The 27,821-nt window shown below is 44.3% G+C and overlaps 1 protein-coding gene across 5 annotated transcripts in view; it reads right to left on the bottom strand.

Annotated features, from left to right (window-relative positions):
* The window catches only part of TBC1D1 (TBC1 domain family member 1), a 349,707-nt gene that overhangs the window by 219,586 nt on the left and 102,300 nt on the right, over positions 1 to 27,821 (bottom strand). The window contains exon 1 of one of the 5 annotated variants that reach the window (XM_063922441.1): positions 12,194 to 12,374. The exons of 3 other annotated variants lie outside the window; for them this stretch is intronic. In XM_063922441.1, coding sequence (XP_063778511.1) covers positions 12,194 to 12,268 — 75 coding nt within the window. In that variant the 5' untranslated portion in view covers positions 12,269 to 12,374. Of the gene's footprint in view, positions 1 to 12,193; positions 12,375 to 27,821 lie in introns of those variants that run through there. One more of the 5 variants, XM_063922470.1, reaches the window with a different exon arrangement.

Genomic DNA, 27,821 nt, shown 5'->3' with positions numbered 1-27,821 from the left:
TCCAATGAACAATTAAAAGGAATGTAAAAAACCATCATTAGGTTATGACTATAGGGAGAGAGGGAGAGAGGGAGAGAGGGAGAGAGAGAGAGAAACAAAATTATGTAAATGCGAGGGTGATATTGTCCAAGGTTCCCAGACTTTAATAAAAAAATGTGAGTAGAACCCCGGAGTATACTAGGGGTGCATTTCTATTTGCCATTAATATTTTGCTGCATGGTTTGTGTTATACAATTCCAGATTAATAAAAATGTGAGATTTTAACTCAAACAAGGTCTTAATGTGCGCCTCCCTTTCCTTGGAATCTCTCAGCCAATTTCGACCCAGTTTCTTGCCAAATCACCTTGTAGAAATTTTTTTTTCCCCCTATGGCTTTAACCACTGTACTGCCACTCCCAAACCCCCCCCCCCCCCCCCCCACACCGAAAATACGCTCAGAAATAGTCACAGATTTATGAGTGAATTAGGTGAATAACATGTATTTAATGTTATCCAAAAAGGAGTTTATTTAAATAAAAATAAAAAAATAAAAATTGGTTTTTCAAATATCGGTCGTTACCACTTGAGCATCAGGAACATTGAAAACATAATTTTAACATCCGGGACAGCCTCCAGGTACACAGGGGGTCTTGGGGGCGGGGGGATCAATTTTCACTTCCCCAGTGTCAGCACAGCAACCACTAGGGGGAGGAAGCAGAGAGGCAGAGGACCGGGTCCCTCAGAGCTGCAGCTGCAGGGAGAGTCTCTTCCCTGCAGCCACACGTGCTGTCTGACTGGTCGCATCCTGTGCGACCAGATCAGTTAAGGCATTTTCCAGTGTGGACGCATCTGATGCGCCCATGCCAGGCAAGTGGTTAAAAAGACTGCAGCAAACTGCACATAATTCAGGGGCAGAATGTTCACTAGCACAAATCTAATCTGTTACAGCTATTCCAAAACTCACAGTATTAACTGCCATTTCACTGTCACATGTATCACAGTCTTTATAGCAAACAAGTTTTGAGCACACAGGGAGACCACTAACCACGGGTTGCGTACGGAATCCTGGCGGTCGGAATTCAGATGGTGAAAATACCGACTGTCAGAATGTCGGCAGGGGGGCGAGCGGAACGAAGCTCGCTTCGTTTGCCACAGGTTCTACTCCCACTCCGTGGGTGTCGTGGACACTCGGGAGTGGGAATAGCTGTGGCAGCGCTACTGGTATGCTGGTGGTTGGGATTCCGGCGTCGGTATTTTGACCGTCGGGATTCCAACTACATCCCCTAACCACACTGGGGGAGACATATGAAGCAGTGACAAGAGTGGAGACGTTGCCAATGACAAATCAGACAAATCAATCTGCACTTGATAAATGTTATTTCAAAGCTTTCTATAAAATTATAGGTAGCAGCTGATTTTTTGGGCAACATCTCCACTGGCTCACTTCTCCACTGTTTCATACATCTCCCCCAGAATCCTTGCATGTGTGCATTCTGTAGTGTGCTATAAGATGAACACCAGATTGGGTGATCACTTTATGAAGAAGCTCTTAACTAATATGTACTGTGCAAACATTTTAGGCAGGTGTGGAAAAAAATGCTGCAAAATAAGAACGCTTTCAACAATAGAATTGTTAATAGTTTATTTTTATCAATTAACAATTTGCAAAGTGAATGAACAGAAGATAAAATCTAAATCAAATCAATATTTATTGTGACCACCATTTGCCTTCAAAACAGCATCAATTCTTCTAGGTTCAATTGCACACAGTTTGTTAAGGAAATAGGTAGGGAGGTTGCTCCAAACATCTTGGAGAACGAACCACAGATCTTCTGTGGATGTAGGCTTGCTCAAATCCTCTGTCTCTTCCTGTAATCCCAGACAGATTTGATGATGTTGAGATCAGGGCTCTGTGGCGGCCATATAATCACTTCCAGGACTCCTTGTTCTTCTTTACACTGATGGTTCTGAATTACATTGGCTACATGTTTGGGGACGTTGTCCTGCTGCAGAATAAATTTGGAGCCAATCAGATGCCTCCCTGATCGGTGTTGCATGATGGATTAGTACCTGCCTGTATTTCTCAGCATTGAGGACACCATTAATCCTGACCAAATCCCCAACTCCATTTGCTGAAATGCAGCCCCAAATTTGCAAGGAACCTCCACCATGCTTCACTGTTGCCTGCAGACACTCATTATTGTACTGCTCTCCAGCCCTTTGACGAACAAACTGCCTTCTGTTGCAGCCAAATATTTCCACTTTTGACTCATCAGTCCAGAGCACCTGCTGCCATTTTTCGGCACCGCAGTTCCTATGTTTTCGTGCATAGTTAAGTTGCTTGGCCTTGTTTTTACATCAAAAAGGTATGGCTTTTTGACTGCAATTCTTCCATGAAGACCACTTCTGGCCAGACTTCTCAGAACAGTAGATGGGTGTACCTGGGTTCCACTGGTTTCTGTTAGTTTCGAGCTGATGGCACTGCTGGCCATCTACTTATTTCAGGGGGGATGTAAGCATGATGTGTCTTTCATTTGATGCACTAACCACTGTGTCTACAGTCCTCAACGTTGCCCATTTCTTTGTGCGTTAATGCTGAGAAACACAGGCAGATACTTATCCATCATGCAATACCATCAGGGAGGCATCTGATTCGCTCCAAGTTTATTCTGCAGCAGGCCATAGACTCCAAACATACAGCCAATGTTATTAAGAACTATCAGCGTAAAGAAGAAGAACAAAGGAACCCTGGACGTAATGATATGGCCCCCAGAGCCCCGATCAAGTCTGTCTTGGATTACATGAAATATATATATATATATATATATATATATATTCCTCGTCAGCGGCACATAGGACACATTCACAGAGACATTTGAATGATAGTCAACGTTTCAAACCTTTACTGGTTTTTCGTCAGGATACAGATAACATATAAAGACAAGTGACTTACCTATATACCTGCCACCATACACGTGTGGGACCCGCTCTCCGGCGCCAGATACAGCTTCCGGGTACGGGCGCCCGCCTATGACGTCATCGCACGTCCGTGCGCTTGTTGTCATGGTAATACAAAACACCACTGTGACAATACACTGAAATACAGTATAAAATGACACATATACCGGATGAAACATTAATCAATGGATCACAGAGCACTCAAGAAGTTATTATAAACACTGTGCTGGTTCTATTACAAAGAACGGCATACAATACATGATTCGCTAATCGAGTTAGTAACCACTGGGACTGTTGCAAATCAGGAGTTGGTAGACATAAATTTAGATTACAGAAAGCATCAAATATATCACTATAATAAATATATTCAAATAAAACAAGCTAATGGTAACATCTCATTTAACCCCCTGGGTGCTATTACATCTAGTTTATTAATCCAAAAGGATTCTTTCCTCAGGAGCAATTTACCACGGTCACCTCCTCTACGTAGAGGAGGGACATGATCTATCATACGATATTTCAGGCTCGTTAGGCTGTGTTTAGCCTCAACGAAATGCCTCGCCACTGGTTGGTCCTTAGTGCCACCTGCTAGAGCCGCCCTAATTGCCGACCTATGAAGGGTCATGCGTTCCTTGAATTTCCTAATAGTTTTACCTATATATGATAACCCACAGGGGCAAATTAGTTGATAAATTACATAGGTACTCTCACATGTTAAACGATGTCTAATATAGTATTTTTTTACCGGAATGTGGGTGACAAAATGAGTCACCTGACAGTAAAAAACCACATGTGGTACAGGTACACTTGAAGCAACCATTTTTGGCCTGGGGTAAAAAAGTTTTTACAGTGGTTGGTACTAAGCCAGGTAAATCTGTCTTCACGAGGATATCCCTAAGATTACTCCCACGTGAATAACAATGCATGAGGGAGTGATCAGAAATTCCCAAATCACGATCACTTTTAACTATCGTCCATAGTTTACTGGAGGTTTGTTTGGTAATAGATGATCCTTCATTAAATACACTGGTAGATACAAAAAACAAGGTTCTTTCGTTAAATAGAGAAGATCTACTTAAAAAGAAAGAGACCCAAACTAGATCTAATAAAATAACATGGGTTAACAAATTTAATGAAGGATCATCTATTACCAAACAAACCTCCAGTAAACTATGGACGATAGTTAAAAGTGATCGTGATTTGGGAATTTCTGATCACTCCCTCATGCATTGTTATTCACGTGGGAGTAATCTTAGGGATATCCTCGTGAAGACAGATTTACCTGGCTTAGTACCAACCACTGTAAAAACTTTTTTACCCCAGGCCAAAAATGGTTGCTTCAAGTGTACCTGTACCACATGTGGTTTTTTACTGTCAGGTGACTCATTTTGTCACCCACATTCCGGTAAAAAATACTATATTAGACATCGTTTAACATGTGAGAGTACCTATGTAATTTATCAACTAATTTGCCCCTGTGGGTTATCATATATAGGTAAAACTATTAGGAAATTCAAGGAACGCATGACCCTTCATAGGTCGGCAATTAGGGCGGCTCTAGCAGGTGGCACTAAGGACCAACCAGTGGCGAGGCATTTCGTTGAGGCTAAACACAGCCTAACGAGCCTGAAATATCGTATGATAGATCATGTCCCTCCTCTACGTAGAGGAGGTGACCGTGGTAAATTGCTCCTGAGGAAAGAATCCTTTTGGATTAATAAACTAGATGTAATAGCACCCAGGGGGTTAAATGAAATGTTACCATTAGCTTGTTTTATTTGAATATATTTATTATAGTGATATATTTGATGCTTTCTGTAATCTAAATTTATGTCTACCAACTCCTGATTTGCAACAGTCCCAGTGGTTACTAACTCGATTAGCGAATCATGTATTGTATGCCGTTCTTTGTAATAGAACCAGCACAGTGTTTATAATAACTTCTTGAGTGCTCTGTGATCCATTGATTAATGTTTCATCCGGTATATGTGTCATTTTATACTGTATTTCAGTGTATTGTCACAGTGGTGTTTTGTATTACCATGACAACAAGCGCACGGACGTGCGATGACGTCATAGGCGGGCGCCCGTACCCGGAAGCTGTATCTGGCGCCGGAGAGCGGGTCCCACACGTGTATGGTGGCGGGTATATAGGTAAACCACTTGTCTTTATATGTTATCTGTATCCTGACGAAAAACCAGTAAAGGTTTGAAACGTTGACTATCATTCAAATGTCTCTGTGATTGTGTCCTGTGTGCCGCTGACGAGGATTCTATATTTACTGCTGCCATGCAGTTATGAGGGCACCGGACCAAGCTCTGTTTATCTATGGGAGTGCCGAGTCTGTGCTGGACTAATATATATATATATATATATATATATATATATATATATATATATATATATATATATATATATATACATATACATATACACACACATTTTGATGAAGAAGCTGTGTAGTGGAAGACAGGATAAGAGCAAACCAGTACAGAGTATATGTTCATGGCCCTGTCACTCACTAACAGACCTAGTCACTGGTCAGTTTTTCCGGCTTCGTTCAAACAGACAAATGGCCCAGACAGCCTTTATAAATCCTAGACTCCTCCTCCCCCTCCCTTACTGATGACACTCCAACCTTGCCTTTATAAGGGAGCTCTTCACACCTGCTCTGTTTTGATCAACGACATGCCTTCAGCTGTGCTAAGATCCAGGGAGAAATGCACTGAAATCAACAAACACTTAAGACACACAATTTTTTATTTTTACTCTGTTCCTATTGCCACAACATACATACACACTGTGGTATTTAGAGGACTATTATATATCTCTCCAACTGCAACAAGTGTTATGGAAAAAAAATAAAAAAAAATAAAAAAAAGTGTGAAACGCACACAACTGGGCCCCATGCAGCCAATCAATTCTCCATTTATCAACTGTAGGTAATGTCATAATACATACAACAGCACTTAAATCTATACACAAAAGTCTTTACTGCCCCGAGTAATATTACAACTAAGAGTTACGCGAGTAAGACGATATTAAAGTAGCATCCAACAAAAAGGCCACTTTGTAGTTGGACAGCTAAAATCTCTTTTCAGGAACAAAACTACAATTTTATGAAAAATATACATTTCAGCTGCTCCCTACGTAAAATAAATGTCCCACTTTATCACAAGTAGTGGCCACCACTTTCACACATCAATCATACCATTTTAGCAATAGGTGGAAAGAAATAAAAATGCACAAAGATTATGGCAGCACGGACGGTATAATGGTTAGCGCTACTGCTTCACAGCACTGAGGTCATGGGTTCGGTTCCCACCATGACCCTAACTGTGCGGAGTTTGTACATTCTCCTCGTACTTGTGTGGGTTTTCTCCAGGTACTCAGGTTTCCTCCCACAATCCAAAAATATACTGGTTGGCTAATTGGCACCCGACAAAAAATTACTCCTAGTGTGTAAGTGTGTGCGGGTACATGTGTCTAGGCAGACTAGATGGGCCAAGTGGTTCTTATCTGCTGTCACATTCCATGTTTCTATTTAAGACAAAATAGACCCACTACAAAACAATTAGATTAAAAATGTACATTTAATAACCAGTCACCACTGTAAAAGTTTGATAAACCTGGTATAAAAACAGAGATGCACAAAATCAGAGTCACAGTTGATGGTTTTCTTTTCATGGTTCAAAACCATCCAGAGTCATCCCAAATACTATGCTGTACTGCAGTGCTTGTGGTTTTGAAACAAGCATGTTTCCAAGCACAGCAAGGCAAGTCACACAAGGAACAGGAAAAGAAGGCAGATTTGTTTAATAAGCAGGGACATATTCATACCCACCCTAAGAGAGAATAGTGACTTAATCCCAGGTTACATTTCCTTTATTCATTTCCTGCCTGGGGTGCACAGTCCTCTGACTAACCAATAGCTGGGATTCTCTGCCTCTCCGTACAGGTTAAGGAAATGAGTCAACAGGAAGATTTAATATCACGGTCAACATAAGACAAATACCAATATAACCAGTTACCCGTCACTGTGCACCAGTCTCCAGAAACGTTCTACACATCTCCCACATTCCTTTATTTTTCTTAATATTATAGTGTGTATGCTTAACATTTTACTGTTCTAATTATAATGAAGTAAAAAGGTGATCCCGGACCATAATTCACTCCATCCCATTAAACTATTTCCAAGCGACTGTGGATTTATGGCTTTTGGCTACTTTCAAAATAGTGAAACGTAAATTACCACCTACGTACAAATGAATCACAATATTTGTATATTTCTTAATATTTACAAAACATTAAGAAGAGAGTTCAGGAAGTTAAAGAGACAGCAATTTTGTAAGGACAAACCTTTTTCAGTGTGGTACAGTGCACAAAGTTAGGTGCACTTTTCTAGTGTGAAAAATCCATCTATGCGTTGTGACCGCTCAGGATTTATTAATGATGTACCTGGGAACTCTAAAGTCCACGGATACGGTGGCTGAAGAAGGGGTTGCATTATTTCAGGATGGAAGGGAAGTTAATTAGCAACTTACTGTAAACATTAGTAAATTATCCCAATTCTCAGGCTGATTGTAGCCATTTATTTATTTATTTTTATTAACTTACATTGACTTAGCTACAGAACCTGTAGGATGTATACAGGAGTGAATCTGTGAGACAGGATAGTGGTGACCAGTATAGATGTTTTTGCACATTTGTGCTTCACCATCAGGCTCAGACATCGATATTATACAGACGTTGGTGACCATCAATGGCGAAACCACTCACTATCAGCCTCTGACCATCAATAGTTACCAAACCATCGATGGCCGCTGGCGAACCCCAAGGCAAGATACCAATTTCCCCCCCCATCAGAATGATATATATATATATATATATATACACACATACATACATACATACATACACACATACATACATACATACACACATACAAGACTTATTTTAAGTTTACTTAATGGTTGTTGAGTAGCCTGTAGAGCACAGACAGAAGGCTCAAGCAAAGCAATGGATTAAAGCATGCACATTAACCGGATGGTCAAAAGAACACAGCTGAAACTGCCAGCTAACACGAACCAGTAGGATTGTCGTAATAATAACGTTCACTGGCTCATGAGTTGCCTATGAAACCAACAGTTACCCAATTTGGGGGGTTTCAAAAGCTGTGAAGGGTCTGCAAAAAAATAAAATGGAGTATGTTTTGTGTTTCAAAGTCAGAGAGGATGAATACAACTTGGCGTCATTAGCGTATGATTTACTAGTGATTCTTTCCACCCTGGTCATTTCGTCCTTAACCTGATGACTTAATTACAGAAATGTTAACGCTCGTCTGATTTTAAGGTGAATTATTCTAAATCAACAGCCGTGAACCTGACAGCACCCTCCCTTTCTGTCTACATATTGCTTTCTACTGGAATCACTCTATTCAATGAAAACTTTAGACCTCTCCTCCATACACTTCGTGCGAGATCTGGGACTGGTGCTCCAAAACTTTCTCTTGTTTGTGTATGGTTAATGCCATTACAATGAACAATCTTCCCAGGTTTATATATCCTACAAATACATCCCATCCACGCCCCCAAACAGTAGTTGAATGATCTGCATAGACTGGTGGGGGAGTTTGTCTAGGGGGTAGGAGACCTTGCATTATGCTCATTACCATGTTCCGCTGCAAACACTTGGGGAACCTTCAGCTTCCACACTTTCCCAGTTATCATAATGCTATTATGCTTGGTCGGGTTATGGACAAAGAAATCCTGGGATGCCAAGAGGTGAATGAAGATAGAAAGCCACTCATTCCTGCCTAATTCATTATTCCCCTGGACAGCTAAGGTGCCCGTCATTTCACACCCTACTATTGGCCCTATGTTGGCTAGGCACAATAAATAAAGCAGCAACAAAGCCCCTTGTGGGCTCGGTGGCTCGCCACAGGTTCTATTCCCACTCTATGGGTGTTGTGGACACCCACGAGTGGGAATAGTCCCTGTGGGTCAGTATTCTGTCTGCCAGCCTTTTGATTGTTCGGGATCCCGGCGTCGGCATGGTGTCTGCCAGGATCCCGATCGGCGGTCACATGACCACATCTCAAATATATAGTGCAAAAAAAAAAACAACTACAAACCAATAGACACCATTGTAAATTCCTTGACATCCAGAACTTGTGGGTACAGAGCAGTTCATAGAATTTTACGTTTATTGCCTTTAAAGATCAGTAGGGGAAGCACCTGTTCAGAGAAAAAGGTCCTATGAACCTATTAGGAGTTAACGGTGTCAGCAAATATTGGCAGATTCTTGTTCCGCACATATAAAAATAAATAAAACCTCCTCAACTGTGCAGTATGTGAAGAATTACATCTCCCACACAGCTCAGTACAACTCGGAGACAGGAGAACACAGGGACAGCTGCTCTTACATTACTAACACAGGTTTGTGCAAAGTAAGCACCTGTGCTGCAACAGAAAACACAAAGCACTGCTTATATACAACACAAAACATACACTATACAGCGATACCCTATAAATCCCAGTTAAGGAATAAAATAAATGTATCTATAGATTCTGTAGTTACTGTATTCGGATAGAGCCTTTGGAGACTATTCCGAGTCATTCGTATCTGCAGCCGCTTTTTCATGAGCAAGATGAATGCGGCAAATCACTGCACATTTCACGTAAAGAGTTGTCTGATTGGTCCGCACTTGTGATATCAGTACATATGCGTATGCTGGATCCTACACGTGTATAGTCGCTTATTTCTTTCTGCGTGGAGATCTATCTGCAAACCCACTTGCAACCTATTCAGAATAAGGCCCTTTGTCAACTTTTTGAACAATTAGTAGTCTGTCTTTTATTTCAGTCTACTTTGAGTTTTAAAGGGCTGCCGCAAATGAAGTGCAAGTCCGTTTTGTGTGCTAGTCACATCGCGTTGTAACCAAGATGCACTGCTGCATGTGACCTGTAAGCACAATCGTGCAAGTTTCTCCCGATGCGTGGCGTCCTGAGGCTAGATGTAGGAGATGGTGAACCCTTCAGCTGGTTCAGTTTTCACTAAAACTACTTTGCTACCCCAAATGAGCTTACATTCTAAGGGCCTAAATCAGTATGAGACGCATCACCGATGCGTTCGCATACTGAAACCCATGTGCAGTGTGCACACATGTAGGAGCCGCACTGCGCACACAGTGAGATACGATGGCATCTCACTTATGCGAACACCTCTGCCTGATTGACGCTGCATTTTGTGGGTGTCGACACAGCACTGAGGGTGCGCAGGCCGGGCCGTTTGTGCGGCAGGCCACGGCGGCTGCGTGACTTCACATGCAGTCACTGTGACCCAAAGCATGGCGGCCCAACAACTGCCTAGACTGCAGAGGCAAAGGGCTACCCTTAAGTTGCAAGTGCATCCCTGTTTAGCGATGTGCTCGCATTTCGTCAGGGGGATGGGAGGGGGGGAACTCGCCTTGCCCTGTGCTGGGCAACCCCCGCATGCTAGAGAAAGGCGTTCTCATGCTGAATTAGACCCTAAATTCCCAAGCACATACACAGATACGTATTAGTCTACCATTCAGCCTACCATTGTTTTTGAAGTGTGTGAGGAAACCCACGAAACATGCAGAGAACATACAAACTCCACACACATAGGGGTCTTGGTTGAAAATGTTTTCAATGACCGTGTTCCCACTTACAGATTTTCCCAGTGTAACCTTGAAAACAGAAAGTTGAAACCCTGATCTTTAATGCTGTGTTGGGCAACAGCAATGCTAACCACTGTACTTATAAATAAATACTTGTTAATAACGAACCACAGTCGGAATAAGATTAACAACTTTTCTTGGCCTAGCCCCATCTGTTTTCTCAAGGCCAAATCACAGGAAGGGAAGGTGTACCACACATCCTGTTGCATAGGGATGTAGTAGCATGGCTAAATCCCTCATTTGCAAATCATAACCAATTCACAAACACTTTACAGGGGTTCTCATATCCAATCAGATCTGGTAACTGCAGATCCATGTTGTAGCCCTGGGCCTCTATGTAGGGAGAGGGAGAACCTTCACAGAACTGCCTAATTCATTATATGTAGAACAGGTGACTGCAAACAGAAGAACACTGGTAAAGCCCCCACTCAAAGGCACAACTACTGGCTTTGAGGTGGCATAATCATTATATCAAAGGGTAATGTGACAGTGCTGTGTATTCTAATAGCAAGACAAAACACTCAATAAAAGAGACTAGCACTTTAAGAAGCAATTATAGCCAGACAAATTAATAACAGACGTTGTCTTATTCGGACATATATAAAAATCAAAACATGTACAATAGCAACTCATCTCAAGACAATGAATTCACATTAATCACCAGCAAATTTAATAAGAGAAGTCCTGCAGATGACAGTGGAGCAGGACGACGTCAATATAACCTAAGCCATTCAATTATAATTCAAATAATACATGCCATTCAATTGTAGGTATCCATTGCCAGCAGGAGGCAAACTATCCCCAGTATGTGTGACACTTGCTACCAGTTAATACTATAAATACACAAACTAGATTAGGGTTTGTAGTGTTCTACAGGGCTATGACAAACACACACAGAAAACGTGCAATATTAAAAAAGTAAAATAAGTAAGGTAAGCAAAAAAAAAAAAAAAAAAAAAAAAAGCAGCAAACACACCCCAGGGTGACCATCACCCAGCCTGAATCAGCAAAATAACCAGTCATTTGGATGTACATACTCCACAGTAAACAGCACACCCACCAAGCTTCTACTATGATGGCTTCTGCTTTTCCCACTTTTAGTTTCTCTCACCTATCACTTTTGCTACATGGCTCACTGAATACAAGAACAATTTTGTTTTCTAACTTCGCAGTTATGTGGGAAAAGCAGAAGGACTCAGGGTGGCAAATGACAGTATGAGACCGAAAATAAAGTGGTGCCCCCATTGCCACATTGCCAATACATAGCCTCCACATGCATCATATAGCAGAAAGCAAGAGCAAGGTAGGAGGTACAAGGGGAAATAACACAATCCAGGAAGCGTCCTGGGGAATCTGTGGCTCTCTAGCTGCAGAGGAACTATAAGTGCCAGCATATTATGGGTTGGCAGATTGCTGTGACTTATAGTCCCATTACAGCTGCAGAAGAGCCACAAGCATCACATGTGTGCTGGAAACGGATCCGGTTAGTAACAGTGTAACTGCAGCAGGAAGGAAGTCATCCATCCCAGCACATGTCCTGTGCCCTATATTACCTTATTCTCCTTCTCCTCCTTCTCCTGGCCGGTGTCCAGGTGCACTGAGATGAGCTTCTGCAGCCTGGCCTTCATGTCTGGCCTGCAGTCACAGGAGCAGCTCCCGGGGCAGAGATGGGCACAGGACTACTCCCAGACCCCACTCTTCTCCTATACATGCTGCTTGTTTGTCAGAGTTCCCAGTTCCTAAAGCTTTCAAGCAGCAACTGCAGCAGCGTCCCGGCCAATGGCTGGACGGCTCAGGGACTCTCTGACTTCTCATTGGATCAGGAAGTGCGGGCAGTGCCTGAAAGAGCTCATTGTCCTCATTACTAATACAGCAGCCAGCCAGCAGTGTGCACAGCAATGTGATCACCCAAGATACACAGATACAATGTTACTTCTCACTTTCCCATGACACTATTCTACTGAGCATCCACAGGACAACCATTCATCATAGGGTATAAAGTACCCAAGTGACCATATATAATACTTTCATCCATCTCTCCTTCATATCTGTCCCTTTTTATACGTTCTATAAATACATATACAGTAGATACAATTCTTTAACTTCATAAATTCTTGTCATATTCCTACGTAATAACTAATGTATTTATTTTTTGAGTGCTATGCGTTTGTACAGCAGATAAAACTTTTTTTTTTTTTTTTAAAGTGCCAAAGTGTTTAGCAGAACCATTGCTTCCCACGGAAAGTAATTGCTGGCTCTTTACATAGTAGTTATCAGTGATGGTGAAATGTTTTCAAGTGTATTTAGACCAACATAATATGCACCAGTGGCTGATGTATTAGATACATCCCCAAGGTCAGAGCTGTAGCCAGAGCTTTGTGGTCTCCACAGTAACATTCTGAAGGGACCCCTGTCCCAATGCTGCAAGTGTGACACCTCACCGCAGCAGTTGTTAATGTTATGCCCCATTATAGTGCCAGTACACATTATGCCTCACAGAACCCCCAATTCACTTTATCACATGATGTCCCCAGCTCATACAGTGCCACATTACAGTGCCCCCAGTTCATATTATGCCACGCTATAGTGCCTCATTGCAATGCCGCCAGTTTATATTATGTTTATATTATGCTCTCCAGTTCAGATTATGCCACATTACAATGCCCAGCCCAGATTATGCCACATTACAGTGCCCCCAGTTCATATTATGCCACACTATAGTGCCCCATTGCAATGCCGCTGGTTTATATTATTTATTTATTTATTTATTAACAGTTTCGTATATAGCGCAGCAAATTCCGTTGCGCTTTACAATTGGAAATAATGATATAACAAGACTGGGTAATAACAAACAGTCATAGAGGTAGGAGGGCCCTGCTCGCAAGTTTACAATCTATAGATTATGTTTATATCATGCTCTCCCGTTCATATTATACCTCATTACAGTGCCCAGTTCAGATTATGCCACATTACAGTGCCCAGCCCAGATTATGCCACATTACAATGCCAAGCCCAGATTATGCCACATTACAGTGCCCAGCCCAGATTATGCCACATTACAATGCCCAGCCCAGATTATGCCACATTACAATGCCCAGCCCAGATTATGCCACATTACAGTGCCCAGCCCAGATTATGCCACATTACAGTGTCCCCAGTTCAGATTATGTCACATTAGTGTCTCCAGCCCAGATCATGCCACATTATAGTGCCCCCTTACCATTATAACATCTGTTACGTACACCTCTCATTGAAAATGGAATGTGACCCCATTCAGGATGGGCAACTGGTTGGACTCAGTTGCCTAGCAAGCAAATATAGTAACTTGTTGCACAACTATATAACCTGGGTCATGGGCCCCATAAAGTGTTTGGGACCATAGTAATGTCACCCCCTGCACCGACTATAGCTGCGCCCATTGTCCTTTCACTCTCATGTTCAATTTAACATGAAAGAAAATGCATAGCATTGACATTGTGGCACATTGCTGCCTCACAGTGCAGACGCTTTTTGTGTGATTCTGACTGATGTACCATATGTGTAGCGTTTACATGTTCTCTCCATGTTTGCTTTTTTTTTTTTTTCTTAGTTTTTATTTGGACACAGTCAAACTGACAGTCACAACCACAATAACAATTGGCATAGTAAATCCGAGAATGTATAACAGACCATAGATATACATATAAACAATAAAAAATATATATAAAAAATATTATTATTTATTTATTTATTACCAGTTATTTATATAGCGCACACATATTCCGCAGCGCTTTACTCTGAAAATAAATAAACAACACAAATATAATCTTGGTGTGGACTCAATTCGAATATAGGGGGTAATTCCAAGTTGATCGCAGCAGGATTTTTTTTAGCAATTGGGCAAAACCATGTGCACTGCAGGGGAGGCAGATATAACATGTGCAGAAAGAGTTAGATTTGGGTGGGTTATTTTGTTTCTGTGCAGGGTAAATACTGGCTGCTTTATTTTTACACTGCAAATTAGATTGCAGATTGAACACACCACACCCAAATCTAACTCTCTCTGCACATGTTATATCTGCCTCCCCTGCAGTGCACAGGGGCCCTCATTCCGAGTTGTTCACTCGCTAGCTGCTTTTAGCAGCATTGCACACGTTAAGCCGCCGCCCTCTGGGAGTGTATCTTAGCTTAGCAGAATTGCGAATGAAAGATTAGCACAATTGCGAATAGAAATTTCTTAGCAGTTTCTGAGTAGCTCCAGACTTACTCAGCCATTGCGATCAGTTCAGTCAGTTTCGTTCCTGGTTTGACGTCACAAACACACCCAGCGTTCGCCCAGACACTCCCCCGTTTCTTCAGACACTCCCACGTTTTTCCCAGAAACGCCTGCGTTTTTCTGCACACTCCCAGAAAACGGCCAGTTTCCGCCCAGAAACACCCACTTCCTGTCAATCACAGTACGATCACCAGAACGATGAAAAATCCTCGTTATGCCGTGAGTAAAATACCTAACTTTTGAGTAAAATAACTAAGCGCATGCGCTCTGCGGACCTTGCGCATGCGCAGTAAGCGACTAATCGCAATATAGCGAAAATCGGCAACGAGCGAACAACTCGGAATGACCACCATGGTTTTGCCCAATTGCTAACAAAAATCCTGCTGCGATCAACTTGGAATTACCCCCATATAGAGGAACACAGGGTACTCTGAAAAAGGACAGATTCTTGAATGGGCTTCTAATATATGGCCAGGAAGCGCATACACATAATACATACTATCATGAAGAACAGGGTGGGGCTGCACACACCTTATTGGCCCTACACACTGCGCAATCTGCCGTCGAGCTGCCCGACAGCGTCCCAGCGGCGGGGGGGATGGACAGTGACAGGGGGAGTGAAGTTTTTTCCATATTGGCCTACATGCGCAAGCGACGGGGCACCAGCGCGGGGCCGCGCATCGTTCATCGCTGGTGACTCCACACTGAAAGATATGAACGGTATCTCGTTCATTAATGAACGAGATTGTTCATATCTTTCACTCATATCGCTCCGTGTGTAGGGCCTATTAGTGTATTATAGCATCCGTCATACATAATGATATCACCAGACTAAGCTACACATTGGAGAAAGAAAGGACTTGACTGTATGGATAGAAGAGCCATCTGTCCCAGATTTTATAAAATTTATCTGGTGTTTTTCTGGAAATATATACAAACTTTTTATGAGACACTATCGAGTTCACCAGAGGTATCCATATATTAATATCAGGGCCATGTTTGCATGGGTTTGATTCAGTTTCCCACCACAGTCTAATAACAAACTCCCCAGTTAGTTTATACCACCATTCCCATTCCCATTAACCACCGTTCACTATTAGCTTTTAAAAGTATTGTTCTGTCAAATAATACAGGGAATTTATGAAAATAAAAAAAGTGCAGTTATTACAGCCAGAGCCATGTCTGGGGGCAGGCAGCATAGGCAACTGCCTGTGGGGCTCACTGCATGGGACTGAATGCTCTGCTGGCATAATTTTCAACTGTTCAGCAGTTGCTGGGACAATGTTAATGTTTTGAAGTGGATCTGATGTCAGTTGGGTCTATCAGTGCCTGTGTTGTTTACATGTTTTGTACATCCGCAGTAGTTCTTACATGTGTGCAATGATCCGCGGCTAAGAGTGTGCACTCCTTCATGTACACAGCTTCGCAGTGCGCAGTCAACGGTCAGCAGCAGAACCAATGGAGTCAGTGGAAATATAATTTCAATAGAGGATATCAGGAGGAAGAAAGTAAATAAATAAATAAATAGTATAAATGTGGAAAATTAGGTGTTCATGGACAGAGGACGTGTTCAAATAACAGCAGGAACTATATATATATATATATATATATATATATATATATATATATATATATATATATACACGTGCACTGGCTAAGTAGCAAAATGTCCCAGAAATGTATTTTAACATACTGGAAAGAATGTGCAGGGTGTGCCTGGGGCCGGGCACACCCAAATATTGGGCCTTGTGCCCACCTTCTTCTTACCTCCTCTTGTTTATGAACTGAGAAGTGGAGGTGTCACATGGGACATGGTGTAGATGATAACTGAGAGCTCTGGAACTCTGACCACTGACATGGTACAGCCCACCATCCAGGAGAACTCTGGAGCACCAAATATAAACTTCCTCACAGGAGAACTCACCACAGATCTAGCAGGAGAGGGGCTGCGCTCAGCTGTGATAGGAAAGTACTCCGTGTACTCATAAGTAGTAGTAAAATGGTAATTTTACTAGGTGGAGGGGCTCATTCCAGCTCTCTGGCCTGAGAGCCATGTTGTCCTGAGATATCACTACCTGCAGAGCAGATGTGTTTTATGCCTGTTTGTTTTGTAAAAGCCCCATTATCTTATGCATGGAGTGAGCAGGTGAAATTGTGAGCTTCTGCGTGCTTGCAAAATGTAACACATTCTGCAGAGCTGCATGGATCAGAGACGCTGGGAACAAAATGAGGCCTACATGTTGTGGGAGATCTAACAGGGCCTGTTACTAGGGTGCAGGGTCGCACTGTCCCACAGGGACAACACCCAGTGGGCCTCACTGCCTGTAGGCCCACCCCCTTCTCTAGGGTTCAGGTTTTAGGCTAATTATACTGTACATCATGCATGTTTCATTATACTGCACAGGACATGGTGTATTTTTTCTACAGTGCGTTAATCTGGTAAATGATCATGCATGGAATATTTTTATAAAGGCACACCATGCACTCTGTAATGCTTAGCCAAGCCTCTGAGTAGCTGGCCACCCCCCTCTGGAGGCTGGCAGAACCTATAAGCATGGCCCCCTTCCACTGCAGCTCCTCGGTGGGCTCATCATGTCCCAGTCCGACACTGCTGGGGTGTGTCGGTGTGGCCATGCCCCGTTGTGAATACTGTCATTGTGAATTTATGTGTTGTACCACCTACTGAAGAGAACATAGCCTCACCATCTTGGGGTAATGCTTGTGTCTCCTCAGCGGCCCATGCCTTCAGACATGCCTGGGTACTCTGTCATGGTGCCTCTGCATGTCCAAAAGTTACAGTGATTTCAATCTGAGTTTCAATTTTTTTTTTCCCCTCACAACTCTGCATTACCGAGTCCATTAACACAACTATATAGGGGCTGGTTATAAGTCAGAAGCAAAGAAAAAAAAAGCAAGTATCTAGGGCCTAATTCAGACCTGATCGTAGATGTGCGAAAAAATCACATTTACAATCAAAATCTTTGAATCTTTAATATGCAGAGGGACGCCCAGCACAGGGCTAGTCCGCCCCACATGCCGGGTCCTGCTCATAGGCGTGCGCAGCACATTTTATTAGGGGGTGCACCGCTGGAGGGGTGTGTCTAGCACCGCCTTTTGGGCGTGTCTAGCACCATCTATTGACGATCAACTCAATATAAAATATCCACCCTTGTACCAATCCTAATAAAGCAGATACATTGTCAGATGTTGTAGTGTGCACCAAACAAGCACCCCAGATGGCACTCACTGCAATTACACTGCTCCTCCGCAGCCTGGTCTGGCTCCCTCTCTCTTTTCCCAGCAAGCTGCAGCAGCTTACTTACAAGTCAGTCACTCACTGTCACAGAGCAGACAGTAATAAGCCTGCTCGCTGCATCAGGCATGTGAGATCGGGGTGCCAGACATTACGGGGTGCCTGTACGCACCAGGCACCCCCCATGCGCACACCTATGGTCCTGCTCCTCCCAGACATGCAAAAACATCGCGCGGCAGTGATGCTTTCGCACCTGCCGAGTAGCTCCCTGCCTAGGCAGGCGACTACCGCTATGTTCGCTATGTTTGCTGCAGCGGCTGCATGTGATGTCACGCAGCCACCGCGGTCCGCCCTTCAGATGGTCCTGGCACGTCTGCGTTGTCCAGACTGCGGCCCTAAAACACCACCGACACGGCCTGCGACCACCTCTGCCTGTCAGGTAGAGGCGATCGCACATGTGAGATGCCTTCGCATCTCACTGTGTGCACACGCGCAGTGCGGCTACTGCGCGTGTGCACATTTCACCGGGCTTCAGCCTGCGACCGCTGTTGTGGCAGAGTCCAGGTCTGACTTAGGCCCTTAGAACAAACCATGTTGTAGTGCAGGGGGGGCAAATACATTTATTTATTTTTGCATGCAGTGAAAACATTGCTTTGGAGAGCTATATTTTTACACTGCAGTTTGGTTATGCAGCATATGCACTGGACGACATCACACACGATACCGCTCACAAGGCTGATAATGAGCGATATAGGGGGTCATTCAGACTGGATCGCTGCAATTAATTACTTTGTGGAGTGCGCTCGCGCACCCCGGGAGCACCGTGAGATGCTAAAAGCATCCTGATTGACAGGCAGAGGCGGTTGCGGGGCGGGAGAGGGCGTGCCAACAGCGCTAGAACACCGTTGGCGGGGCGCGGTCCAGACATCGCAGGCGTGTCTGGATTGTTGCGAGGGTGGGCCGCGGCAGCTGCGTGATGTCACAGGTAGCCGCTGTGACCCGAAATGCGGCGTGTAGTTCCCTGCCAGCGCGCAGGCAGGAAGCTACTCGCCGGGTGCAAAAGCACTGCCGCCATGCAATGCTTCTGCAACCGTGCGGGGGGGTGGGGCTGACCTGCAGGGCGGACTAGCTCTATGCTGGGCATCTGCCCGTATGTCAGGGAAACTGATCGTAGATGTGCGATCAGATCTAAATTAGGCCTATTGTGTGTATGGGCCTTTACTCTCTCTGTACAAGTTACATCTGCCCCACCTGCACTGCAGCATGGTTCACTTTGCTCCCATCTCAGAATCAGGCCCATAATAATGTGCAGTAACAGTACTATGAAATTCCCTATTACCTTATGTCAGCCTGCCACTCTGCCAGAATTACTTTGCCCTACTAGCCTCATTTATCTACCATTTCTTATCTTGTTTCAAATAACTATCCTGAATATTTACATTCAGATACCAAATCCAAATAATACATGAACCATAGATCAGGTAAGATAATTAATAAGTAAACTATCTCTGTAATCAGTGCTACACAACTATGGGCCTAATTCAGACCTGATTGCAACAGCAAACATTTTCTCTAATGGGCAAAACCATGGGGGTCATTCCGAGTTGTTCGCTCGTTATTTTTTTCTCGCAACGGAGCGAATAGTCGCTAATGCGCATGCGCAATGTCCGCAGTGCGACTGCGCCAAGTAAATTTGCTATGCAGTTAGGTATTTTACTCACGGCATTACGAGGTTTTTTCTTCGTTCTGGTGATCGTAATGTGATTGACAGGAAGTGGGTGTTTCTGGGCGGAAACTGGCCGTTTTATGGGAGTGTGTGAAAAAACGCTACCGTTTCCGGGAAAAACGCGGGAGTGGCTGGAGAAACGGAGGAGTGTCTGGGCGAATGCTGGGTGTGTTTGTGACGTCAAACCAGGAACGAAACTGACTGAACTGATCGCAGATGCCGAGTAAGTGTGGAGCTACTCAGAAACTGCTAAGAAGTGTCTATTCGCAATTATGCTAATCTTTCGTTCGCAATTTTGATAAGCTAAGATTCACTCCCAGTAGGCGGCAGCTTAGCGTGTGCAAAGCTGCTAAAAGCAGCTTGCGAGCGAACAACTCGGAATGACCCCCCATGTGCAGTGCAGGGGGGGGTGGGCAGATATAACATGTGCAGAGAGAGTTAGATTTGGGTGAGGTGTGTTCAAACTGAAATCTTAATTACAGTGTAAAAATAAAGCAGCCAGTATTTACCCTGCTCAGAAATAATATAACCCACCCAAATCTAACTCTCTCTGCACATGTTATATCTGCCCCACCTGCAGTGCAGCATGGTTTTGCCCATTAAAAAAGATTTTGCTTTCAGAGGGTGCGAGCTCTGATTGGCTCACGGATCGGCGCTGAATTAAACTGAGACACCCGCCGGAGACTGAGGGGAAGGAGAGGCGCAGGCTGCGCTCTCCTTCCCTCACACAGACAGGACGGCGACGGCAGCGGCAGCGGTGAGCAGGGGAGGGGGGGGGCATGTATACCTGACACTGGGGGATATCTGGCACTGGGGGGGCATGTTATACCTGGCACTGGGGGATATCTGGCACTGGGGGTGCATGTTATACCTGGCACTGGGGGATATCTGGCACTGGGGGTGCATGTTATACCTGGCACTGGGGGATATCTGGCACTGGGGGTGCATGTTATACCTGGCACTGGGGGATATCTGGCACTGGGAGGGCATGGTATACCTGGCACTGGGGGATATCTGGCACTGGGGGGGCATGTTATACCTGGCACTGGGGGATATCTGGCACTGGGGGATATCTGGCACTGGGGGATATCTGGCACTGGGGGGGCATTTATATCTGGCACTGGGGGATATCTGGCACTGTGGGGGCATTTCTGTATCTGGCACCGGGGGGGCAATGTATATTTGACACAGTGGGGGCATTTGTGTATCTGGCACTGTGGGGCAATGTGTATCTGGCACTGTGAGGCAATGTATATCTGGCACTCTGGGGGCATTTGTGTATCTGGCACTGTGGGGCAATGTGTATCTGGCACTGTGAGGCAATGTGTATCTGGCACTCTGGGGACATTTGTGTATCTGGCACTCTGGGGGCATTTGTGTATCTGGCACAGTGAGGCAATGTGTATCTGGCACTGTGGGCAATGTATATCTGGCACTGTGGGGCAATGTGTATCTGGCACTGTGGGGCAATGTATATCTGGCACTGGGGCAATGTGTATCTGGCACTATTGGGGTCATATCTGCCCCTCCCCCCATATGTGTACCACGCCCCATTTTCATTGGCCACGCCCCATGTGGCATTTGGCCACACCCATTTTTTGCACGCGCACCTTCGGCGCGCGCACACAGTACCCGTAAGACATTTTTTCTACTTGCACCACTGGGTAATTCCAAGTTGATCGCAGCAGGAAATTTTTTAGCAGTTGGGCAAAACCATGTGCACTGCAGGTGTGGCAGATATAACATGTGTAGAGACAGTTAGATTTGGGTGGGTTATTTTATTTCTGTGCAGGGTAAATACTGACTGCTTTATTTTTACACTGCAAATTAGATTGCAGATTGAACACACCACACCCAAATCTAACTCTCTCTGCACATGTTATATCTGCCTCCCCTGCAGTGCACATGGTTTTGCCCAATTGCTAACAGAATTCCTGCTGCGATCAACTTGGAATTACCCCCCCCCCCCCCATGTGCACTGCAGGTGAGGCAGATATAACATTTGCAGAGAGAGTTAGATTTGGATGGGTTATTTTGTTTCTGTGCAGGGTACATACTGGCTGCTTTATTTTTACACTGCAATTTAGATTTCAGTTTGAATACACCCCACCCAAATCTAACTCTCTCTGCACATGTTATATCTGCCCCTCCTGCAGTGCACATGGTGGGTAATTCCAAGTTGATCGCAGCAGGATTTTTGATAGCAATTGGGCAAAACCATGTGCACTGCAGGGGAGGCAGATATAACATGTGCAGAGAGAGTTAGATTTGGGTGTGGTGTGTTCAATCTGCAATCTAATTTGCAGTGTAAAAATAAAGCAGCCAGTATTTACCCTGCACAGAAATATAATAACCCAACCAAATCTAACCCTCTCTGCACATGTTATATCTGCCTCCCCTGCAGTGCACATGGTTTTGCCCAATTGCTAACAGAATTCCTGCTGCGATCAACTTGGAATTACCCCCCCCCCCCCCCATGTGCACTGCAGGTGAGGCAGATATAACATTTGCAGAGAGAGTTAGATTTGGATGGGTTATTTTGTTTCTGTGCAGGGTACATACTGGCTGCTTTATTTTTACACTGCAATTTAGATTTCAGTTTGAATACACCCCACCCAAATCTAACTCTCTCTGCACATGTTATATCTGCCCCTCCTGCAGTGCACATGGTGGGTAATTCCAAGTTGATCGCAGCAGGATTTTTGATAGCAATTGGGCAAAACCATGTGCACTGCAGGGGAGGCAGATATAACATGTGCAGAGAGAGTTAGATTTGGGTGTGGTGTGTTCAATCTGCAATCTAATTTGCAGTGTAAAAATAAAGCAGCCAGTATTTACCCTGCACAGAAATATAATAACCCAACCAAATCTAACCCTCTCTGCACATGTTATATCTGCCTCCCCAGCAGTGCACATGGTTTTGCCCAATTGCTAGCAAAAATCCTGCTGCGATCAACTTGGAATTACCCCCATGGTTTTGCCCAACGGCTTACATATTTGCTGCTGCGATCAACTCAGAATTAGGCCCTATGCCAGGTATAGTCCACATTATGTCAACTAGATGCCACATTATGCCAGGTAGAGACCCTGATATAAATTATGCCAGGTAGAGACCCTGATGAATACGGTAGACTACAGGTAACCGAAGAGGGACTGAGGGGCAGATGTATTAAGCCTGGAGAAGTGATAAAGCAGTGATAATGCTGTGATAAGAGCAAGGTGATAACACACCAGCCAATCAGCTACTAACTGTCAATTTACATATTGGAGCCGATTAGCTGGTGCATTATCACCTTCCACTTATCACTGCTTTATCACTTCTCCAGGCTTAGGCCCTCATTCCGAGTTGATCGGTCGCAAGGCGAATTTAGCAGAGTTACACACGCTAAGCCGCCGCCTACTGGGAGTGTATCTTAGCATCTTAAAATTGCGACCGATGTATTCGCAATATTGCGCTCACAAACTACTTAGCAGTTTTAGAGTAGCTCCAGACTTACTCTGCCTGTGCGATCAGTTCAGTGCTTGTCGTTCCTGGTTTGACGTCACAAACACACCCAGCGTTCGCCCAACCACTCCCCCGTTTCTCCGGCCACTCCTGCGTTTTTTCCGGAAACGGTAGCGTTTTCAGCCACACTCCCATAAAACGGCCTGTTTCCGCCCAGTAACACCCATTTCCTGTCAATCACATTACGATCGCCGGAGCGATGAAAAAGCCGTGAGTAAAAATACTATCTTCATAGCAAAGATACTTGGCGCAGTCGCAGTGCGAATATTGCGCATGCGCACTAAGCGGAATTTCACTGCGATGCGATGAAAAATACCGAGCGAACGACTCGGAATGAGGGCCTTAATACATCTGCCCCTGAAACACAAACACCGCATTTCTATCACTTTATAATCACACTTTACATACTGGTGTTGGTTTGGTGTTAAGTACAAGTTATACAGGTTGAGTCTCCCTTATCCAAAATGCTTGGGACCAGAGGTATTTTGGATATCGGATTTTTCCGTATTTTGGAATAATTGCATACCATAATGAGATATCATGGTGATGGGACCCAAGTCTAAGCACAGAAGACATTTATGTTTCATATACACCTTATACACACAGCCTGAAGGTCATTTAATACAATATTTTTTACAAATTTGTGCATTAAACAAAGTGTGTCTATATTCACACAATTAATTTATGTTTAATATACACCTTATACACACAGCCTGAAGGTCATTTAATACAATATTTTTAATAACTTGTGTTTTAAAATAAGTGTGTGTACATTGAGTCATCAAAAAACAAAGGTTTCACTATCTCACTCTCACTCTAAAAAGTCCGTATTTCGGAATATTCCGTATTTCGGAATATTTGGATATGGGATACTCAACCTGTAACACCAAATATTAAGGCTCATTAACCAGTAACGACCAATAGGTCTTGACCATATCAGCCAGAGCAATAGGACTATCCTGTGTCCACCACCCCAGTGTGTTACACACGTTTCACCAGGACTTCAGGTCAGAAAGCAGATATTGGATACATCTATAGCTGGAAGTGACCCGACAGCACCATTTATTCAGACACTGTTCCCCCTCCCCATTATCACATATACTGGCCATTTCTAGTAATCGCCCCTATTGTATACAATGGCCTCCCCATGGATACACCACCACTGATGAAATGGGAGACCCCATTTATGTGATACAATTTATCAGCATTGTGCCCCAGTGTTTTTTGACTAAGACTTCCTGCAAACTGCTTCCGCAGTCAGACTGGGTTCCCTCCATTGCACAAGACCCGTCGCTCACTTGCATCTCACACATCTCCCGGGCATCCGTGTTTTCGGAAAACAAAAGCTCAGGGTGGTGCAGAACATCCACAAGCAAGGTAAGTTCCTACTGGACGAGAATGCGGAGGCGGACTTCCAACAAGGAGACTATGGGGTCTATTTACTAAGCCTTGGATGGAAATAAAGTGCACGGAGATAAAGTACCAGCCAATAAGCTTCTAACTGTCATTTTTAAAGCACAGCCTGTGACATGACAGTTAGGAGCTGATTGGCTGGTACTTTATCTCCGTGCACTTTATTTCCATCCAAGGCTTAGTAACTAGACCCCTAAGTCCTAGGGGGTAATAAGCAGAAGGTTGCTATAGGCTATGGGGAAGTCGCCGAGACACATAAAGAGAAATTGCAGACACCGTGGGGGCCCACACATCCGCTGCTACCTCTCCCCACCGCTATCCCCGACCCCCCACCTAACATTGACAATCTATCCGCCCCCCCCTTCCTTGACACTCTGCCGTTGGGGAAAACTATACAAAGTAAGGAATTGTACAGGTATAGCCATCACAGGTAATGGGTAACACTATATAAAATAACATAGTATACAAGAATACCCATATGGGGCAATGGGTAACACTATATAAAATAAGGTGGTATACAGGTATTCCATCAGGGGTAAAGAATAAATATGTAAAGAAGAGGATATTGGACAGACATCAAGGAACTTTTATAGACAAAAGTGCAAACAAGGTATGGGCTAGGTAAGGGAAGGCTGCACTAAGCTGCTCAGGCTCTGAGAGCACATGTAGAACCTGTCTCACTTACACAATGAGGGTCATTCTGAGTTGATCGCTCGCTAGCAACTTTTTACAGAGCTGCGATCAGGTTAAATCTCGGCAAAACTGTGAATGCGTATGCACTGCAATGCGCAGGCGCATCGTACGGGTACAAAGAGGATCGGTGCTGGGCAATGGATTTAACGAAGAATCCATTCGCACAGCCTATCGCAAGAAAATTGACAGAAAGAGGGCGTTTGTGGGTGTCAACTGACCGTTTTCTGGGAGTGTTTGGGAAAACGCAGCCGTGTCCAAGCGTTTGCAGGGCGGGTGTCTGACATCAATTATGGGACCAAAAAGACTGAAGTGATCGCAGCGGCTGAGTAAGTCCAGAGCTAATCAGAAACTGCAAAAAAAAATGTTTGTGCCGTCGGCTGAAACAGTGTTCGCACACTCGCAAAGTGAAAATACACTCCCCCATAGGCGGCGACTATCTGATCACAGCAGAGCAAAAAGTTGCTAGCGAGCGACCAACTCGGAATGACCCCCAATGTACGGTGAATCTGTATGTGCGGCTAATGATACCTAAGAGTATCAGTGATGCAATGTTCTGTGGATTTTTATGTTTGGCCACTGATATCTGTCAGTCATACTATACCCCCCCCCCCCCCCTTACAACTACACATACAGATACACCAATACGCATACTGTATACACATACACTAATACACATACAAGTACACCAATACACATACAGACAATGGTGTAGCTACCATAGGTGCAGGGAGTGCAGCTGCTATGGGGCCCAGAGCTGAGAGGGGCCCACCTTCCCTGCCAAAGTTACATGTGTTAAACACTATTTTCATCATTGGGTGATACTTAGTTGACCGTACAAGCTTTTGCCTTTGGGGCTAGAATATATCTATGTGCCCCTGGAACTGTTGATTGTAATGTGGTATAAAATAAATTGGAGGGCATTATAATGTTGCATAGTATGAACTGGGGGCTCACTATGAAATGTCGGCACTATAGTATAATATGTACTGGAAGCACTGTACAGTATGTCATAATGTAAATTGCGGGTACTGTGTTGCATAATGTGTACTGGCAGCCCTACAATGTAACATAACAGGAACTAGGGCACTACTGTGGGGCATAACATTATCTAAGGCACTACTATGGTTCAGAAAATGAACTAGGGCACTTTTATGGGACATACAATTAGCAACTGCTGCAGAGAGGTGTTTCTCTATTTAGAAGCATTGGGACAGGGGCCCTTTCAAAATGTTGCTATAGGGCCCAGTGGCGCACGCAGGGGGGGTTCTGGGTACCCAGAAACCCCCCTGAGGGACCACAAAACATTTTTAGAGCTGCCGACAGGAAGTGTCAGGCAGCTCTGATCGCGGGGTGCCGTGGGTGGTGCAGTCGGTGACAGCTGGCAGGAAGTGTCCGGCAGCTCTGATCGTGGCCGCGGGGGTGCCGCGCTGGTGCAGAGACGGAGACAATGCTGTCACCGTCTGCACCAGCCGCCGCACCCCGCTCTCAGAGCTGCCTGACACTTCCTTCCGGCTGTCTCCGTCTGCACCACCGCCAGCACAGTACCAATCAGGCAGCCCGGCAGCGAGAGAACGGGAGGATCACTGCAGCGGGAGAACGGGAGGAGGTCCTACAGATACACCATTACACATACAAATACACCCATACACATATACATATACAAATACACATTACACGTATTAATACACCCATACACATATACAAATACACATACACATTACACATATAAATACACCCATACACATATACAAATACACATGCACATATAAATACACCCATACACATACAGTGGGGCAAAAAAGTATTTGGACAGCCACCGATTGTGCAAGTTGACCCACTTAAAAAGATGAGAGAGGTCTGTAATTTCCATCATAGGTACACTTCAGCTGTGAGAGACAGAATCTGAAACCCCCCCCAGGAAATCACATTATATGATTTTTAACAATTTACTTGTATATTCTTGTGGAAAATAAATATTTGGACACCTACCAAGCAGAGAGATTTCTGGCTCTAACAGACCTGTTACTTCTTCTTTAAGAAGCTCTTCTATCCTCCCCTCGGTACCTGTATTAATGTCACCTGTTTGAACTGGTTATCTGTATAAAAGACACCTGTCCACACCCTCAAACAGTCAGACTGCTACCTCTCCACCATGGCCAAGACCAGAGTGCTGTCTAAGGACACCAGGGACAAAATTGTAGAGCTGCACAAGGCTGGGATGAGCTACTCGACAATAGGCAAGCAGCTTGGTGAGAAGAGATCAACTGTTGGCGTAATTATTAAAAAATGGTAGAAATACAAGATCACTGACAATCTCCCTCGACCTGGGGCTCCAG

This window comes from Pseudophryne corroboree, chromosome 1, assembly GCF_028390025.1.
Source record: "Pseudophryne corroboree isolate aPseCor3 chromosome 1, aPseCor3.hap2, whole genome shotgun sequence".
Classification (NCBI taxonomy): domain Eukaryota; kingdom Metazoa; phylum Chordata; class Amphibia; order Anura; family Myobatrachidae; genus Pseudophryne; species Pseudophryne corroboree.
The sequence above is the reverse complement of the archived record's forward strand: the minus strand, read 5'-3'. Positions and strand labels throughout refer to the sequence as shown.